The sequence below is a fragment of the Mugil cephalus genome, chromosome 3 (genome assembly GCF_022458985.1).
Source record: "Mugil cephalus isolate CIBA_MC_2020 chromosome 3, CIBA_Mcephalus_1.1, whole genome shotgun sequence".
NCBI lineage: Eukaryota > Metazoa > Chordata > Actinopteri > Mugiliformes > Mugilidae > Mugil > Mugil cephalus.
In genome coordinates, this window is record NC_061772.1 from 12777829 (window position 1) to 12796469 (window position 18641).

Below are 18641 nucleotides of genomic sequence, written 5' to 3' on the forward strand. Positions count from 1 at the left end.
ACACACATGCAGACACACAGTGCAAACACATACTGTGAGAGCACTCGTACAGGTATGAGCAAGTGCACACATCAGCACGCACGAACAAGCTGCATGGGGTGGTAAAAGGCCGGGTCCGGAGAGACCGGCACGACTAGAAACATGTAAAAGCTGGAGAGAGAAAGGGTGAGAGGAAAAGGGGGAGTGAGGAAGAGGAGAAGAGCACGAGGGAGGCGAGAGGAGAAAGGAGGATGGTGGCATCGGGAGAGGAATGGAGGTGGGAAAAACTGAGGCGAGAGGAGAGGAGAGGAGGATGCCACACGTCAGCTCAGATTCACAGACACACCTGCACGCATGCAGCACACAGCATACTTTTACCGACATGCACCAATATGTATACATCTACATGCACGCAGGCATCCGTCCACGTTTTAAAGCCATCAAAGTAACAGAATCATGGTCATGATCACAACATGTGACATCAAAGCTAATCAAATATTAATACTCTGAAAACATATTGGACATGTGTGTATGTGTGATTCATTTGTCCCAGTGTCCGGAGAGGCACGTCAGGGAATAACGGACACGCAAGGATCAAATTGATTGAGGTGGGGGATGTAAGCAGTAACACCGGGGATTAAAACAGCTAATAAATGTTTCATTCAAAGCCGGGCGTAGATCAAACGTGAGAAAGGGCCCCGACCCGCTCTCTGGTCTCAGCCCGATTCTGCTCTTTTCTCTCCTATCCTCCTCAAACTTCTCCCTCTCCTCCACCTCCTTCAGCTGTTGGTTTTCAGCTGTATTATGACAGCCTCTACAGATCGTCTCACTAGCAACTACAGGCCCTGCCCTTGTGCCTACACATCATTAGCGCTCCATCTGTCAGCTTCCTAACAGGTTCCCACTAATGTGGCCAAGGACTCACTTCATTGCATTCCTATCCAGCAGACAGCCAAAGTCAACCATACACCGCGCTCTGTCCCCTTCAATTAAAAGACCCCCTCTTCTTTGTTTTTTTACTTTATTTTTACTCTTCTCTCCTTAATCCCATCTTTCTGATGTCTTTCTGTGTGCTTCATCTCTTCTTCATCACTTTCCTCTTGCATCCTCTTTGCCCATCCTTCGGCGTCTCTCTGTTCACTCGTCTTCCACTTTTAACCTTTCCGCTCTGCTCCTCTCACCCCACCTCTTCATACTCCTTAGACTTGTTCCCTAAAGTATCTGGTGAGATTCAGGGCTGGTGCCAATAATCAACAGGGGATTAGCAAGAATGGAGGATGGGGAATGTGTGAAAACCAGTTAAGTCGCACACTGTGTAGGGCAAAGGCGCGAACACACACACACACACACACACACACACACAAGCACAGATAACACACAAGTGCACAAACCCAAGCAACAAGGCCCTAGCTGCCTGGCATCACATGGCGATCACTCCGCACGCACGCACTGTCCAGACCCACACAGCTGACTGCAATATAGGCTCACAGAATCAATAGAAATATGGCATGTGTTGCAGCTGACGTGACTTATAAATAAAATAAAATAAAATAAAATAAAATAAAATAAAATAAAATAAAATAAAATAAAATAAAATAAAATACATTTGTGTCAGGGTGCATGGAAGGATGTAGTGGCTAATGGTAGCAACGGTGACACTGGTCTTGGCAAATGGGCTGTGTGGCTGTGTGTGTAACTCTATCTCTGGAGGGGGAATACAGCAGTGGTTGGGTAATGGAAAGGTCATTTAGCCAATCCCCCAGGTAGGGGGGCTGGTCTGACACGGCTCGTTTGTCACAGTTCAATAACTGCCACTCCGGGGAGTGAGTGAGCGAGTGAGAGAGAGACAGAGAGAGAGAGAAGGGTAGGACGTTTCTGTGTGTGTGTGTGTGTGTGTGTATGTGTGTGCAGAAACCCTGGCGTGTGAGAGTCTGCTCCGTCCCTGGCAGCACAGCTGATTCCCAGGGCCTGTCCCTCCATTTGAGGCCTCAAACGGGGTCACGCCGAAGGCCAAGCACCGTGGACGCAGACATCTTGATGTGAAAACTTGTAAGCTTTGGCCTGGAAGGATTATTTTCGCTCTAACTGGTAGATGTTTGGCTTTCCAAGTGGGAAAACTGAACTGTTAGTCTCATCTTGAACCCGGAGAGGGGCACTCCACAGTGATGGCCAGCTTTGATCTGTGACTGCTGATCAAGGAGCAGAGTGAAAAATCTATTTTACATGGTTAAATAGGAAGAACACTACAATGGCTCATTGCTGAGATTAGAACGGGCTATAAACAACGTAATTATTTCCAGTTAGTACTGTAATAGAACTACTTAAAGTTTCAATTCCTCAATGTGCAAATACATATACAAATGCTTTCAAAAAGTGCATAAAATATAAAATGCATAAAATAAAAAGTGTGAGGTAGATCAAGCTCCATTATTCTCAGTTGGCTTTATTGATTTGTACATGTAGTTAGGTGTGTGACAGAATGATCCCCCAGCTGTGTGTGAGAGCCAAAGATTTTCACACATCTCATTGAGCGACTGGTGAGAGACACCACAGTGTGTCCTTCTCCTCACTTTGAAAATCAATAATAAGCTTTGGTGTGCTCACTCACGTGTCTCTTCCCGGAGAGATGCCCGAGGCACAGATTTGTATTCATCTCTGTCGGACTGTGTCGAGAGATTTGAAATTTTATGTCCGAGCCCCATGGGAGACATTTAAGAACTGTTGAGTCTGTGCAGTGGGTGGGTTTGATCACAAGACAGTAACAGTATCAATAATGGGTTTGATGTTTTCCAAAAGCTTGTGTCTCCCTCTTGTGGCCATTATAGGAATGTACAACTGGAGATCTTGTGCTAGGGTCGTCGGGGTTGCTGGAGCCTATCCCAGCTGTCATTGGGCGAGAGGCGGGGTAAACCCTGGACAGGTCGCCAGCTTATTGCAGGGCTAATGCAGAGACAAACAACCATTCACACTCACACTCACACCTAGAGTCAATTTAGAGTCACCAATTAACCTAACAAGCATGTGTTTGGAGGTGGGGGGAAACTGGAGTACCTGGAGAGCACCTTTTTGAGTTTTGAAGTGATGGAAGATGATATGTCTGATATGTCTGTAGGATGTTTCTCTGATGTCATATTGTGTAGTGCTCTTTTGTTATGAGACAAGACAAATTGATGCAAGACAAAATTCAGGAGGAATCCTGATTAATAAAGTTATCAGTCAACTACACTTAAGTGCATTATCCATTCTGTTTGTCTTTATACTTTGCTACATCTCATAGATATATATAGTAGTGGTTGGTGTATACATTACATTTACATTGAGCCTGCAAGAAACATAAAATAAAAAGCTGACCCTTTAGCCATAAGTGCTTCTCACTGGATAGCATCTCCAAAACTATCTATGGATATAATAAAGTTCATATTACCTCATGTTAGCTCATAAACATCCTATCTAGGCTAATACACTTACAGAGACCATGTGTCTGCACAATGGGAACTTTTACTTTCAATATGGACTTTTAATTTAAGGAAATTTGTGTGATATTACTTTTACTTAAGTATGACTGCAGCCCATTGTCACTGTGTGATGTCACCATGATAATTTATTGTAGGCCTATCATGGCCTAGCCACTGTAAATGCTAACTAGCAGCTAGTAAACCAATAGCCATTACACACAGTATGCCTCACAACTGAAGTTGAAGTCATACTGTACATCTATGTGGGTTTACTCATGTCTGTGTACATACAAAGAGACATATGAGACAGTAGACCTATAACCCATTATGTAGTCACCTTTAAATGTGGGTGACACTCTTGCGCAACATTCAAAGCAGCGTTAAACCTTAATCTTTCGATTGAGAGAAAGAAACTGTCTCACATGGGCTGAGCTGACTGTGGTCAGTGACATCATGGGACAAAAGCTCTTCCTCATTCAAAATGACTCACGGACGTTGGGCCACTCGAAGCTTACTTGCTTGAGTGTCTTGCAACCTTCAGCTACTTTATTTAAGTAAACGGCAAGCAAACTGTTCTCAAGAAAAGGCCCGAAAGAGAACTTTGTAGTGGAGAACTGTGTTCAGTTCAAGGAAGTAACAACTGCAATGTCTCCTTTGATGTTTAAAGATGCTTTCTGGGTAAGTCTCTTTTGTTGTCTTATGGTTGAAGTTGTCTGTGCTGACAGTTAAAAGGTGATTTGGACAATAAATCATTCAACTATCATTGATGAATTCACAAGCCAACTAAACTTCATTATATTATATAGAAAATAAGATTGCAATTACCGTATAACTATGATCGGTGGTTCTAATTCACCCTCAATCTACATCACACTAATGTCAAATAATCATGTAAATTACAACAAAGGACAGTACTAACTCCATGAAACATATAAAACCTAAAGAGTGGTCTGTTCTGAAGTAGTAACCTTCGAAGTCTCGCCTTAGGGCAGAGCGATGTTTGTCACATACGACTTCTTTTGGTTAAGCCCAAGAGCTAGTTCTGCATTTTTTTTTTTTTTTTTTTACCCCACAGTGAGTCCATGAAATAACTTGTTGTAACAGTTGTTGAGCAATAGAGTTAGTTGCAGCATTTTTGGCATTGATTTCTATGTCTTCTCAACACAGGGGTCTGATTTCACTTGTCACGCCGGGTATGACGCTGTGATCCAAAGGTTACGGGATGGAAGGCAAATGTGCAAAGATGTGGAGGAGCTTTTGAAGATGAGGTATATGCATTTGCATTTTAGCAACTGAATCCAAAACGGACACTTAAAAGTTGTGGATCTTGTTCAGTTCTTGTGCATAACTTCGGTGACTGCTGTAAAACGTTAACGCTGTGACACAATGTATACAGCATTAGTCAATGCAGTTCATCCAACAACAGCCAGTTCACCAAAGAATGACAAACCTACTTCATTACTGGATTCTTTGTTAGTGTTGTAGGTGACTTTTGATTTGCAGAATATGAGGATTGGATGATCTTTAAATCAGCTTCTGGCCATTTCACTACGCTGCTCATTGAGGCGCATCACTCATTGACACGGAGACAGCATTGTACCTGAACTTTGACTCTGTGAGACACAAATGTACAGCCATTAAACACTGAAATCTAAATACTGACGGAGTATAGTTAAAGATGACAACAATTTCTTATTTAAGATAAACTATAAGATGTAACCAAAGCCCACAAAAGATATCTCAGGCCAACAAAGAACATTTTATCTGAAACAAAGCTCAAATCTTTGCAATTAATTAGTTTATAATGTCACAAAACAGCAAAGCAAAGTGAATATATCTGTGTTGTTGTTGCTAAATGCATTGCGTGAAACAAGGTGACGGGTGCAGATGACATTATCATATATTAACAGCTTTGCAGCTAACACTAAGTTCTGAGCTCCAGAGTGACGCGTCTCTCTTTCTAAACTCCACAGGGCACAAGCAGAGGAGAAGTATGGGAAGGAACTAGTGACTATTGCTCGCAAACCCGGAGGACATTCTGAGATCAGGTGAAAAATATCACTTCTTATTTAGTATTTAAGTATCTTGCTACAAGATCAATATTATGTACTGTATATCTGGACTGTGCAGCTAATTCACAAGATTGGCCCAAAAAAAATATTTATTTTTTGAGCCAATATGTCTGCCCAAAAAATTGCTAAATATGTTTAGTTGACTCTGGGTCATAAAGGGTCATAGATATATTAATACAGTCACGTCGTTTATAGGATTTTTTTTTCTTTTGCGTGTTGAATGTGACATCCAAAATAAAATATGAAACAACAGTCAGGCGCTTCTGAGTCACATTCTTTTAAAAGGAAACGACCATTGTTACGACCATTGTTGTTATGGTTCGTCTGTCAGGCAGACAAACATAGAGATAAAAAAGTATTAATTACTGTAGCAGCCCCTCTCTTTATATACTGTAGGCCATTATCTATTTTCAGTTTCCTGTTCCCTGTCGCTAGAGAGTGTTGCTTGAGACCTCGCTATAGTCTAACAGCAACAGTTCAACAGACCACCGCAGCTATGATGAGGGTGCCCTCTTGTAAACTGAAACCAAATAGATTTTATCTTCGTTTTTTTCCACACTAAGGTGCCAAGTCTGCACAAAGGCTTAAATCTCCGTGCTATCTTAGCAGTAACTGGGTGAAATGCTTCTGTTGTACTTCAAAAGCTCCAAGTTGAGACAAATGTCAGTGAGGCTTGCTCAGCATTTAAGTTGTGACAACGTCAGATAAGGCTTGGATGGATCTAAAAGTGTTGTAGGATGGATAATCGTTATTTTTAGCTTGAAAAGTTAACACACCTCTTTTGCTTTGAAAAAAAGAAGAAGCTAAGACCGCCCTTTGAATTGACTGTGTTTGTCTATTGTTTTTACAGCACTTTGAGAGCATCCTTCGACCAATTAAAATCCCGTAAGTCCATTTGCACGGTGGAAGTATCCAACCCAAGTTAAGTTTCGGTGTCAAATGATTCATTTTGTGGTTTGGATGTTTTTGCTTGCAGAAATCGAGAACATTGGGAACTTTCACATCCAACTATCTGAGTTATTGAAAGAGGAGGTGAAAAAAATTGAGACATTCAGAGAGCGCCAGAAAGAGCAGAGGAAGAAGGTACTGGGTAATTTTGTTGCCTAAAAACCAACTTGACACTAACACAGAAGTGAAAGATTTAAATGACCCCACAAAAATGACCCCACAAAAAAAAGTTACTTCGCACACATACATTTGGTGTGCTTCAATCAAGTGAAAGGTTCATTTTGTTGTGTTCACCCAATGCAATGACCATTTAAAACACTTCACAAGTAATTCATAAAATGCTCTTGTAGCAAGTGAGATACTGGGTCATTAGTGGAGGTTAATTCTGTCTTCATGAAAAGGATAACATTATAGAAATCTGGCTTAATTTCAAGTACAAGAGACAGATGCTGCTTTAAAGTGTTTGTGCTCTTCAGAATTTTCTATATGAAGCATAAAAATAGGAATGGAAAAAGAAATATTATACTTTTATTTATAAGAAATAAAATAAAATCACTTATCTGTGAGTTGCAAAAGTAAGTGAACCTTTGTTTTCAGTACCTGGTGTGACCCCTCTTGTGCAGCAGTAACAGCAACTAAACATTTCTGGTAACTGCTGACGTGTCGTGACAGCGACTTGGAGAAATATTTAGCCCATTCCTCAGTACAGAACCTTTCCGGTTCTGAAATGTTGGTGGGTTTCCTCACATGAACTGCTTCCTTTCACAAAATATCCACTGGATTAAAGTCAGTTTAAGAATTTGTCAGTTTGTTCTTCTCTAACAAGTATTTTGTACAACAACGTGTGTGCTTGTGCTCGTTGTCCTGCTGCATGACTCAGTTTCTCTTCAGCTTCAGTAAATGGACAGATGCCCTAACATTTTCTTTTACAATTAGCTGCAGAATTGATTGGTCCATCACTGATGGAAAGGTGGTACTGATGTTGTTTCATCTCCAGACATGAAATGAGCCTCATTTTCCTAATGGGCTTCTGACTTCTCGTGAACATTAGCATTAGCATTAGCTAGTGTGAGAGAGGCTTTTAGCTTCTTGGAAGTTACCCTGGGTTCCTTCGTGACTCCTAGGACTATTGCTATTCTCTTTGTTGATTGACCACTCCTCTGGAAGATAACAATCATCTTAAATCTCCATTTGTTTACAATCTGTCTGACTGTGGATTTGTTGATTCCAAGCTCTTAGGAGAAGGCTTTCTAACCTTTTCCAGCCTGATGAGCAGCAATAACTCTTTTTCCGTTGAGCTCCTTCAAAAGCTCCTCTGTCCGTGTTGTCATACACTGCCACAAACATGTACCGGAAAGATCAGACTGTGACAAATCCTTGGTTTACTTTTTTTCACAAAACGGGGAACTGAATGATACCAGAGTCTCATTGCATTGATTGGAAACACTGCAACATCATTGCAACTCACTGATATGTAATATTGGTTAATTTTCCTGAATAAACAAATACTCAAGTATAATATTTTAGGTTTTATCTGTTTACTTGGATTGTACTTGTATACCTTCGGCATTCGCTGTTACTTTGAGTTGTTTTCATGCAGTAAAGTATATGAAGGCTGCAAAAACTTTGTAATGTATGTATGATCCTGCTGAGTAAAAATGCGTGGGAGATTTAAACCCTTTACTTTCCTCTGTCTCTAGTTTGAAAGCATCATGGAGAAGGTTCAAAAGAAAAAGGTTACCTTATTCAAGAAGACCCTGGAGGTAGGAGAGTGCTACGAGTGATATAATCAGTTCAAACTTAATCTAACCGATTAAATATAATAAATGCTAGCCAATACATTAACATATATAACACAGATGTTATGTGATTTTGTTGCACTGGTTAGAGACAAAACACGTGCTTTTCCTGTCCTTGCTGTGAATGTGAAGCACTTTCTTTTTCTCTTTCCCCCAGTCTAAAAAGAACTATGAGCTGAAATGCAAGGAGGCCGACGAGGCAGAACAAGGGGCTGAGAAAATAATCGTTTCATCCAAAAATCCTGAAAAGGTGCGGCAAACATGTGTTTGTGAAGAAGTTATTGACCACACCACACCACACAAGTGACCGCTGTGTTCTAGAATAACTAGAAGTGCACAGCTGATAGCAGTGTAACATCAGTGTTGCCACCTTTCTGAAGTTGTGCAACAGCTAGCAATGTGGAAGTAAAATGTGTTAAAGTGTTACAGTGACTTCTGTCCCCAATTAAAACTGCCAGGTTCTCTAGCTCCTGTACAGACAATACTCATGCATGTCGATTCCTGCGCAATATTTGTTTCACAGGTACGCAACAGGACAAAGCAGTGCAGACAGGCAGCCAGTGAAGCAGGTATCACCCCAAGTCACATGTCACCACTTCTATGTCATCTGCAAAAGCAAAACAGTGTTTTATTTTTTAACTATAACCATCTGATACTCTATTCCCACACAGAGAAGCTGTACGTCAATAACATTGCCCAGCTTGAAGTTGTTCGCCAGGACTGGGAAGAAACGCACAAAAGCACGTGCGAGGTACTGCAGACTTTATTCCTAGTAGCTGCGCTCTAACCCAGAACAATCTAGAAAAATAGCATATAACCTCACAGACAACCTCACGCCACAACCCTTTTCACAGCGCACAGCCTTCCTGCTGCTGACCAGTAAAGTGTCGTGCTTCCTCTTGCGTTGAGCGTGCCAAAAAAAGAATGGCATGCCCACAATGCAGAAACACACGCGGTGACACAGAAATTCTGTTTGTTTTTTTTTTGTGGTTCTCTTCCACTAAACAGTGTCAGTGCATCAGTATTTAGAAGAAGTAATAAAGAGAAGGAAGAAAAAAAAGCAGTAGTGTATCTCAGGCGCTGCGTCAATGACACAGCATTCACCTGGAAATAGCCCACTTAATATGTGGTGTGTGTGTGTTTCAGGTGTTCCAGCAGTTGGAGGGTGATCGGATCAGCATGCTCAGGTGTGCTCTTTGGGACCACTGCAATCAATTCTCCACGCAGTGCGTCAAAGATGACGAGGTAAGGTGTATCTTCCTTCATTTATACATTTAAAGAGAGTGGATCCTCTTTTTCTACCTTTGTTTTATTTATCTCTTCAAACTCAAACACTGCATTAATAATATCATGATATAATAATAATATATCAGCAGCACTGACCAAATTGCTTTTTTATTACTATTTTACAACAATACCATAGTGAGACATGAAAAAGTCACTTCCACGGGGCTGAACTGGTTAAACAGGGCGTGTATATTAATGACTGCTGCAGCATAATAAGTGGAGGTCCTGCTTTTGTGCACGCTGGGTCATCGTGTGTAAAACTGAGCCCTCATGTATTTCATGTGCTTTTCCTTCCCTTGTGAAAAAGGCCTCCTCTGCATTGGTCTGAGCACATTTTAGGACAAAGACCTTAAATGGATGTCTTTATAATGGCAGAGTGTCCGAACTTAAGTAACTAAAGGATAACTGAAGTATAATTTTAAATGATGGTTCATGGACTCGAGCTAAACTAAAACGGCGAACATAGTACACGTCTGAACTATTTTAACAATTAAACTGAACAAGTCAACAGGCGTTGCCCCTGTGAGCTTCTTAGCATAATCGTATTAGCATTTAGCTCAAAATACTGGTAGCTGGTGGAAGCAACTCGTGAATCTAACACTAAGATCTGTGGGTAATTTATAGCAGATTTAACAGATGCCCGCCTATCTTCCTCACTCTTTCTTAGAATAGAAAACTGCAACTGAAATGAGGCCCTTTCACTGAAATGTTTGAATGTTTTGCCCTGTTAAGTTTCACTGTACAATTTTGGTTTCCTTCTTCTTTTTTTTTTTTTTTTAAAAAAAAAACAGTTTTACGAGGAGGTGAGGAAGATTCTGGAACAATGTGACATTACCACAGACAACAACTATTTCATAGGGTTGAAAAGCACAGGATCGAGGCCGCCAGGTGAGCTTTCACAGTGGGCCAGCCACGCTTTTGTATGAGCTGGAAAAAAAAAAGCTTTAGAGGCAATTCAACAGTCAGATCCTTCTCTTTCCTGCAGTGGCAAAGAGAGAAGTGAGAAAGAGTAGGATTATAGTACAGGATTTAGAGTGCTGCTCGACTTGTGGCCTTTCTCTTTCGGCTGACACGTGAGCAGAATGCAACACGTTTCCTCACTTCTTAAATGAGCAGCTTCTGCTTTCTTGCCACAGATCCCATCGTGTTTGAAAGCTACTACCCTGGAGGGACGGCCAGAGACAGCAACGGCCTGGCCCATTTTGCAGGAGGGGAAGGCATAGCGAGGAGGTGCGACACAAGTGAAATAGACAGCTTTGTGAATGTACAAGCTCTCAGGGGCAAAAGACGGCGGGATGTTAAAATAATAATAACCACATGCAGATGTTTTGTGGACGTTTCTAGGTTCTCTGACTCTGTATTGGGAAACTCTGTGAACATCCACGACAGTCCTCGAATGTCGCACTCAGCACTGGCATCTCTTGGCGAAGGCGAGTACTACAGTCACTCACTCACCTGTATTATATTGTAGAAGAACAACAAACCTTGAGTAGCTGTTGGCTCTTTTGTTTTTACTTTGGTCTTATTGTTTGCTTCCATTTTGGCTTCAGGTGAGGATGGCTACGCTCCTCTCCCGTGCTTCCAGCTGGAGCCACCAGTGGCAACCTTACCGGATTTTGAGGATTTCTATGTCGTCCTTTATGAATACAATGCACAGGTAATCACGTTGTTATTTTAACACTTCAATGGAAACAGTTTCGCTAAAGACGGCCACCCCCGTGTGGTGACGTAAGTAATTAGGTAACATCGGTCTGTAATTAACACTTGGCACGTTTACTCCGACTGTTCAGGAACAGGACGAGCTATCGGTGAGCAGAGGAGAACTGATCCGAGTGCTGGAACAAAGCAATGATGGCTGGTGGACTGTGGAGAAGAATGGGAAGAGTGGACTGGTGCCAGGAAACTACCTAGGCAAACAAACACACACATAAGACCATACACACATGAGACAATACATACCCACACACACACACAGATGCTACCCATGCTTAAAAATACGAGCGCATATTGCATGGTGTTTCAAGCTTGCAAAGAAACATTCTGCACATGAACTCACATCACACACACAACACCTCGCACACATTCACACGTCTTTCTCAAGCTTCCTCGTTCTTCACAGTCAAGATTTGTACATTTTCTCAACCCCTCCTGAAACGTTGTGTCTTCCAGCGAGCAGCAGATTTGAGCAGCCTCTTCTCATCTATTTGAAGTGGTGTTATTATTTATTGTGAGCGAGTGATAAACTTTTATAGTACCGAAACCCTGCTACCTCGTGTTCTGTACAGATTCTTGCGCTCTATGCTTACAGGGTGCGTACAGTGCAGTATGACAGGAAATAAGAATGGTAACTCATCTACTGTGGAACATGAGAAAGAGACATTTTATTCTTTTTATAACGTTTATTTTCAATATGTAGTGTTTCAGGAGGCGATAGAAGAGAAGTGCTGAACTATGCACGGCACGCATACTTGTTAGAAATATTAAAATATCGTCATATAAGACAGATGATGCTTATGATGTTAAGAGCTGTGACCTAGTGGTTAGAGAAGTGGATTTGAGATCGTGGGGTCACCTATTTGAGCCTCTCTACATCCATGGTTGCAGTGCCCTTGAGCAAGTCACCTAACGTCTAACAACTGCTCCCCGGGGGGCTTGCAGGCCCCCCCACTGCTCCTAGTGTGCTCACTAGTCTGTATATGTACAAATGGATGGGTTCAAAGTGAGAACCGACCCCTTTTATGTGTGTACAGTATATACATGGCAAATAAAGCTGATTTACATTTGCATTAGATGAGAACATTTCTCTGCAACAAAGTTGTCTGTACGTGTTTTCACTTGTCTCGGATCATTGCTGCGTTTCCTTTTCTTTGTTGTGTCTAAATAAACAGTACCAGGAAGATCCAGCTGTTGACTTGAGTCAGGTAGTTAGAGAGTGAACTGGAGAACACAGAAGGTTTCTCATTATACGCGGTGCCTGCTGTCTGTAAAGTATTTTTTATTTATTCGTTTTCCTCTCGAGTCTGTATGTTCTGGTTTAATCGATAAGTTTCATTCTCGTATGTGTGGAAGGAAAATACAAATAAATAAAACAGGCCAGTTGAAATGTATGAGTTTATTTGTTCTCCAGTCTATACACAATTTTGCTTCTTTTTAACCCCCCCACCCACCCCATCCCCCCAGCAGCACTAGCTAAATATTTAAAGGTAAACATAACGGCTCAAAAATATTAAAATGGACCACAATTTCACAAATGTGTATAAAATAACATGTCATAGTTCTCTGCTTCAGCTTTATAGATAACAATCAAACTAAACAGGAAGAGGGAAGCCTGTGACGAACAATCTACACAAACAAGTCTTCAGGTAACACTGATAATACTCCCACTAATGGTACTGGAGGCCAAAAGATTTGATTCACAATTTCTACATTGGCAACGCCTCACTAGTGTAGCTTGATTCTGGGAAAAACTACGCCAGTGGCTTTAAGAGAAAAAAAAAAAAACAAAAACGTGTGTCCATGAAGTTTGTCTAAAATACTGGACTGTACTGCTATAAACAGCTGAGATCAAAACCTTGGATCCATCCTATGGTTAAAAAGATTTTCCATCTTCACAAAGTCTGGTCAAACCAGGGATCTAGGAATAGTGTACACGCTCTTTTTAACATAGCAAATATCTCCAGAGCTCCAATCGTAGTGCAAACTAGCACGGGAGGAAATACATTCCATACAACACTCCCAACCACATTTTCACACATAAGCTCCAAGTTACTCATAATCACCATCCACCTCCCTAGCGAGGAACACAAATTTCATGTAGCCACGATTAAAAGGAAAAAAATGTCTGCATCAACATCAATAAAGTCAACTAGCCATATACAACTGTGGCTTCTCTAAGTATTCAGTAGTTGTAGGAGAAGAAAAAAAACACTTAAAGTAACAGTAACTTAGAAAGCATGTCAATAAATAATGGTTTTCCCCTTAAATGTCAACCCACCCACCCAAACCACGCCGTCAGTGTTCGCTACTTTACCATGAATTGTGCAAGGTGTGCTTGAGCTTATGTAACTACAGCTGATATCTACTGTGGACATGTCCGGTGAAGCTCCTGTTTATTTTTTTTTTTTTTCTTGAGTGCTCTGTTGGCTGGCTGCGTCCTTCATGCGTAGCTGTTGGTCGTGACCAGCAGCTCGTACGCCGGGTCATGACTCCTCCTGCAGAGCACCACGCAGGCACAGAGCATGCCCAGCATCTGCAGGCAGACAACACAAGAATGAAAGCTGTTTTTGTTTTATGTAAATAGCACCTTAACTGACGACAACCATCTGGATCGTCCAGGAGAATTTAGTTTTGTTCCTATGCTACAACAAGAAATTACACTACATAAGAAGTATTGAATGCTTTAACTGTGTTTGTTTGTTTATATATATAAATTATGTGATTTGTCATTGCTTTTGGAACTGGGGTTTCCCTGTCAATCATGCAGAACCGCTCAACACAAAACTAATACATGAACTGAAACATCTAGGTCAGAGCTGCAGTCAGCTTTAATTATGTAACAATGAGGATATTAACTTGATTTAAATATAGTCCACAATAGCTCATCTTGTATGTGTGTCATGTGCAGTGAGCTTTTCAGTTATTTTAAGGACTTTTTATGATACCTCGTATTCACTTTCAAATATAGATAAGTTGCTTGAATATGAATTTGTTACAAAATGGTCTAACTGCTCACGTTGCTTGCAATAACTATTCTGGGATGCTCCGAAACCTTAATTTTGTTTCAGTTCAGGACATAATTGATGCAATTTTGCTACAAAGTTGCATTTAGCCTGCATTTAACATGGAAACTGAGGTGGATGTCTGACACGCTCTCATCATTACGCGCTAAAACGGAAGCAGTGCCAGCCGGCGTGAGCACTGGCAACTATTTCTGTTCTGCAGTTCACCACGACGACCATGGTGTGAAATGTACAGCACAACAGCCGTGTATTTCTTACCTGTATGGTTGCAAAGGTTAAAGCAGCCCATATGACATACATCATGATCTCCTTTAATTTCTTCACGACCAGAGCTTCACAACCCTAAAATAGAAAATAAAGGACAGCGCATGAGTTTTTACTGCAAAGTCCTCACATCATCAGAGAGTTTTTAGAGTCACCATCAGTGTTTAATCACAGGAAAGCGTTACAGCTACACACGGTGCGTGTGTGTGTGTGTGTACCTCTTGGTAGAGATCTGCTGGTCGAGTGAGCGTGCCTGTACAGTTGCTGATGCTGGGTTGACAGCAGCTGACTGGGACGCTGTTGTTCTTGGATTCTTTAAACCAGCGTGTGTTCCTCCAGTCCGAATAGTTGTGGATCCCACAGCAGTGCAGCTTTGCAGGAGAACAAGGACAAACGGTAAATGCAATTTCGGATTAAAACACATGTGTCACACAGGACACTGCCGTGCAATTAAAACCTAAACATCGGCTCACATTTCACCTTTAGCCGACAAATAAGAGACGACGCGTCGCATGTTTCTCACCTGCCTCTGCACATAGTCAATGGCGCGGCTTGGAGCATCAGAGTTGGTGCCGTTGTACTTGTTGTAGACCTTCTGGATGGAATGATTCACCTCATTTTCTACCTGAAACAACCACACAGATGTAAGCAGCTTCCCTTCACAACTAGAGTATTTGCATATACTACCAATGAGAAACTATTTTTCACAATATTAATACAGAGCTAATTTACAGGGCCTCAGAGGGATTATTAATACATGAGAGCAGCTAAATGAATCAACATTAATTCATCACGGCAAAGGGAGTTTTTGTCTATCTATCTATCTATCTATCTATCTATCTATAGTGTAGACGACAATACTTGTTTGTATTCAGGATTTCCTGAGGTCTTAAAATAGTTTACCTTTGCCCTGTATATGTAGCCGAGCACCACCACCACACACTCTGTTACGAATACCAACAGGAGAATGGCAGCAAACTGAAAGGACATCAAACACACATAAATTCATTAGAAAAAAATGTGTGAAAAGAACAATCATCACCTGACACACTTTTTAATTTTGTTTGCCAAATCTTCAAGGGTATGTAATAAGGCTCTCTTAAACCCATAGGGAGGTGCCCATATGGTGACTGACAAAGAGTTGTGGCTGCTGTCATCATTCCATCTGCTCATAATAAAACCCCCTTCTAATGTACTGTCAATGTAGTGATGGACAAATCCACAGCACAACTTCTATGCACAACACACATGGTATTTTATATCAAATGGATGTTTTTCTTGTGAGCTCTACTGAAATTACAGCAAAAACTAGTGGTATTAAAACGACACTTTGGACCATATCATCATCATAGGAATCCAAGGCATCACACTAGCTGAGAAAATCTACACTATGAGGGAGGGATGCTTTAGGATCCAGTATGAACAGCATTAATGATCCCAACCAGAAAGGTCTATTTCAGTGGCCATTTGGACAGCAGACAGTTGGTTTTGAGACAGGCGCGCAATAGTGTGAAACAATTCTTTAAGCTGCTTTGCGTTTCTCTGGTGCTTGGCACAGTACACAGCCCCATTTCAAGCAGTCAAAACTCACAGTTGCCAAGCCACAGGAGCTTTCCCGTATTGTGGCGCAGCAGCCGATCAAGCCGATGATGAAAAGCAGAGTCCCGACACCTATTATTATGACAGCAGGAATCAGAGTGTACACGTCTTGGAAGAAGTGGTCGTAGTCATCATATGTGATGAACACGTAGGCTCCAATGTAGCATAAAATCCCGGCTGCAGCCTGCAGGGAGAAACAAAGAAGGACTGAGAGGCACACTCGGTGACAAAGACAGAAAGAGCCTGCTCTGCCAACATTGTATTCGTTAACATCTGCCAGGAAATTAGATGTGACTGACAGATAACTAAAGAAATATATATATTTATAAATATATATTATTAGGTGATGTGAAGGTTAGCAGTTTAGACTCAAAGACAGATGCAGTATTAACTACTAGACCGTTTATTTTATTGTCTTTTCTTAAACTAAAGCATTTAGGGTTCAGTTTATAGTTTTCCGTATGCATTTGAACGCAGATCTGCAGGTGTGTAGCTCAGAAAAGCTGGAGGCTAAACTCAGCTGCTGCATAACGTCATGGCCAGAACTTGTGGGCGGCAGCTACACAGACACACTGCACCTATGGCCCCACTGGTTTTCAGTTTGACTCCAGCAAACCTCACAGCGAATGCAAAAGACCAGCTGGGAAGACGCACCGAGCCCGCATAAAGTGCACTCCTCCACCGGACTGCAGCGCATCTCTGGCGCAGTCTGCTAGTTTGCTAATCCGTCCTCCATCCCTGGCCTCGCTGGGATGCTGCACATTGTTCAAACATCTGTCGCTTTCTTACCCAAAATATGAGGTTGAGGAACACCAAGACGGTTTTGGACGACGTAATCCCGCACTGGCCCATGGTGTCGAGGACAATTAAACCCGTCGCTATGTGTATTTAAAAATATAGATATATACTGATGCACCTGCACATTTGCTGTTAAAATAATAAAATGGCTTCGGTCTGACCCACTCTGCGCATTCTTTTAGGCTCCGCCAATCACATCGCAGCAATGGGAAGATGACGGTCACGTGTTCAGGTGACGAAAACACAAATTCAAAACAGTCCTCAGTCAGATATTTTAATACTCATCTCTGTAACATTGTAAGATTTTATTCAATGTTAACTTGTGGTTCTTTTTTTTTCTTTTTTTTTTGGTTGGAGGGGGCGGGGCTTTGTGCTATTATTAGAAACAGTCAATTTATGGTTTTATATCTGCATACAGCAGATGCTTCAGTGTCTGCCTCTGTTACCAGCCGCTCCTTTGCCTGAGTGTTTTATGGTCAGCTGTAATGGTGACAAATGGGCCTGGAGGTGCTTTACACCGAAAAGCAGAGCTATCTGTATCAGAATCATTTAGGATAATATAATAAGATAATACTTTATTGATCCCCACTGGGGAAATTCAAAGGGTGTATGTTAACAAAAGAATGAGGGAAAAGAAAAAGACAGAAAAGTACTTCAAATGTTACTACAGCTAGAACGCTGCAGTATAGAGTAGCTAAACACACGCATAACTTACACACAATTACTGTGTGGTTCTCATATTTTCACACAAGGCCAGCGTGGTTTTGTCTCTGTGTGCCCCTCAATCATCAGTCTGTTCTCACCCACACCCAAAAAACAGCAACACTAACACTGGTGTGAATTTGAAACTTTGAAAGGATTTGGTCATAAAACAAATGGTATTTGTTCCCATTTGTCAAATTGAAAAGATCTCATTATTTGAGATTGGATTTCTCCTTGGCGGGATATGAATCCACAACAACTTTCGTTAGAATCATTTGGAATTGCAGGGAAAATTTACACAGAGATACCACTAATGTGTAGTAAGAGATTTCATACCAGAGGGTGGCAGTGTATCATTGGCACTCTTTAATTCTGCCAACGTAAGTTGTGAGAGGAAGACTTTTCAAGAGTAAGCAGTTTGTAAGAGCAACATACAATCACATGATAATCCTTATTTTAACTGCATCAATATTTCAGGTGTTCAGTCTCAGGCTTGAATAAATAATAATATATGCAGAGCACCCGCACAGCCCCTTGACAGAAATGAATGAACCTTCTGAGGGTGTCCTATGAGCAAGATAGATTGCTCAATTGAAAATGAGTTGCAACACTCAATCAATAATGACTTGGACAGTTGCCCAAAGCCTTGGTTATATTAAGTGAAAGCTTGCCACATCTGTCTCTGTCTGTTTTTGGTGTCCAAGATGAACAACCGTAGAATTTACAAATGCCAGAAGAAGCCGAGGCTACATAAATAGGCATAGCAAACATCCACCGTGTGAATTATGCATAAAGTTTACCTGTTGGCTATCATTTAAGTCATTTTTAAAACGGGGCAATATCGAAAGAGGAAGGACAAGCCTGCGTGTGAGGAGGCAAGCATGCGATGAAGTCCCAAAGGCAGAGACACATGTCTTTAAATGTGGGTCATGTGATCACAGCTCATTACCTCCCAGTGGAAATGTCAGTAACTGTATCAAAGTTTGAATAGCTGATGGA

The 18641-nt window shown here is 41.4% G+C and overlaps 2 protein-coding genes across 2 annotated transcripts; one reads left to right on the forward strand and one right to left on the reverse strand.

The window, feature by feature from the left end:
* Nucleotides 1-3901: 3901 nt before the first annotated feature.
* pstpip1b (proline-serine-threonine phosphatase interacting protein 1b) lies at nucleotides 3902-12643 on the forward strand. Its single transcript, XM_047581235.1, has 15 exons — nucleotides 3902-4112; nucleotides 4602-4702; nucleotides 5408-5482; nucleotides 6357-6391; nucleotides 6483-6589; nucleotides 8155-8217; nucleotides 8411-8503; nucleotides 8777-8822; nucleotides 8925-9004; nucleotides 9400-9498; nucleotides 10332-10428; nucleotides 10677-10770; nucleotides 10885-10970; nucleotides 11091-11197; nucleotides 11331-12643. Exons 1-15 carry the CDS (start codon nucleotides 4080-4082, stop codon nucleotides 11469-11471), a joined length of 1257 nt encoding a protein of 418 aa, XP_047437191.1. The 5' UTR covers nucleotides 3902-4079; the 3' UTR covers nucleotides 11472-12643.
* Nucleotides 12644-13667: 1024 nt separating this feature from the next.
* On the reverse strand, nucleotides 13668-17113 carry tspan3b (tetraspanin 3b). Its single transcript, XM_047581237.1, has 7 exons — nucleotides 16932-17113; nucleotides 16135-16326; nucleotides 15447-15521; nucleotides 15067-15168; nucleotides 14762-14914; nucleotides 14538-14621; nucleotides 13668-13789 (listed from the first exon to the last, which is right to left on the reverse strand). The coding sequence occupies exons 1-7, from the start codon at nucleotides 16992-16994 to the stop codon at nucleotides 13697-13699; spliced, it is 762 nt and encodes a 253-aa protein (XP_047437193.1). The 5' UTR covers nucleotides 16995-17113; the 3' UTR covers nucleotides 13668-13696.
* Nucleotides 17114-18641: the final 1528 nt, after the last annotated feature.

What these genes read in the sequence shown, in the direction of transcription:
- tspan3b (XM_047581237.1), bottom strand. Translation starts at nt 16,994, where the DNA reads ATGGGCCAGTGCGGGATTACGTCGTCCAAAACCGTCTTGGTGTTCCTC. An exon ending in CAGCAGATCTCTACCAAGAG is followed by an intron (nt 14,622 to 14,761) that starts GTACACACACAC and finishes TTTCTATTTTAG; the next exon opens with GGTTGTGAAGCTCTGGTCGT. An exon ending in TAACCTTTGCAACCATACAG is followed by an intron (nt 13,790 to 14,537) that starts GTAAGAAATACA and finishes GTCTGCCTGCAG; the next exon opens with ATGCTGGGCATGCTCTGTGC.
- pstpip1b (XM_047581235.1), top strand. Translation starts at nt 4,080, where the DNA reads ATGTCTCCTTTGATGTTTAAAGATGCTTTCTGG. An exon ending in CACAGGATCGAGGCCGCCAG is followed by an intron (nt 10,429 to 10,676) that starts GTGAGCTTTCAC and finishes TTCTTGCCACAG; the next exon opens with ATCCCATCGTGTTTGAAAGC. An exon ending in GGGGAAGGCATAGCGAGGAG is followed by an intron (nt 10,771 to 10,884) that starts GTGCGACACAAG and finishes GGACGTTTCTAG; the next exon opens with GTTCTCTGACTCTGTATTGG.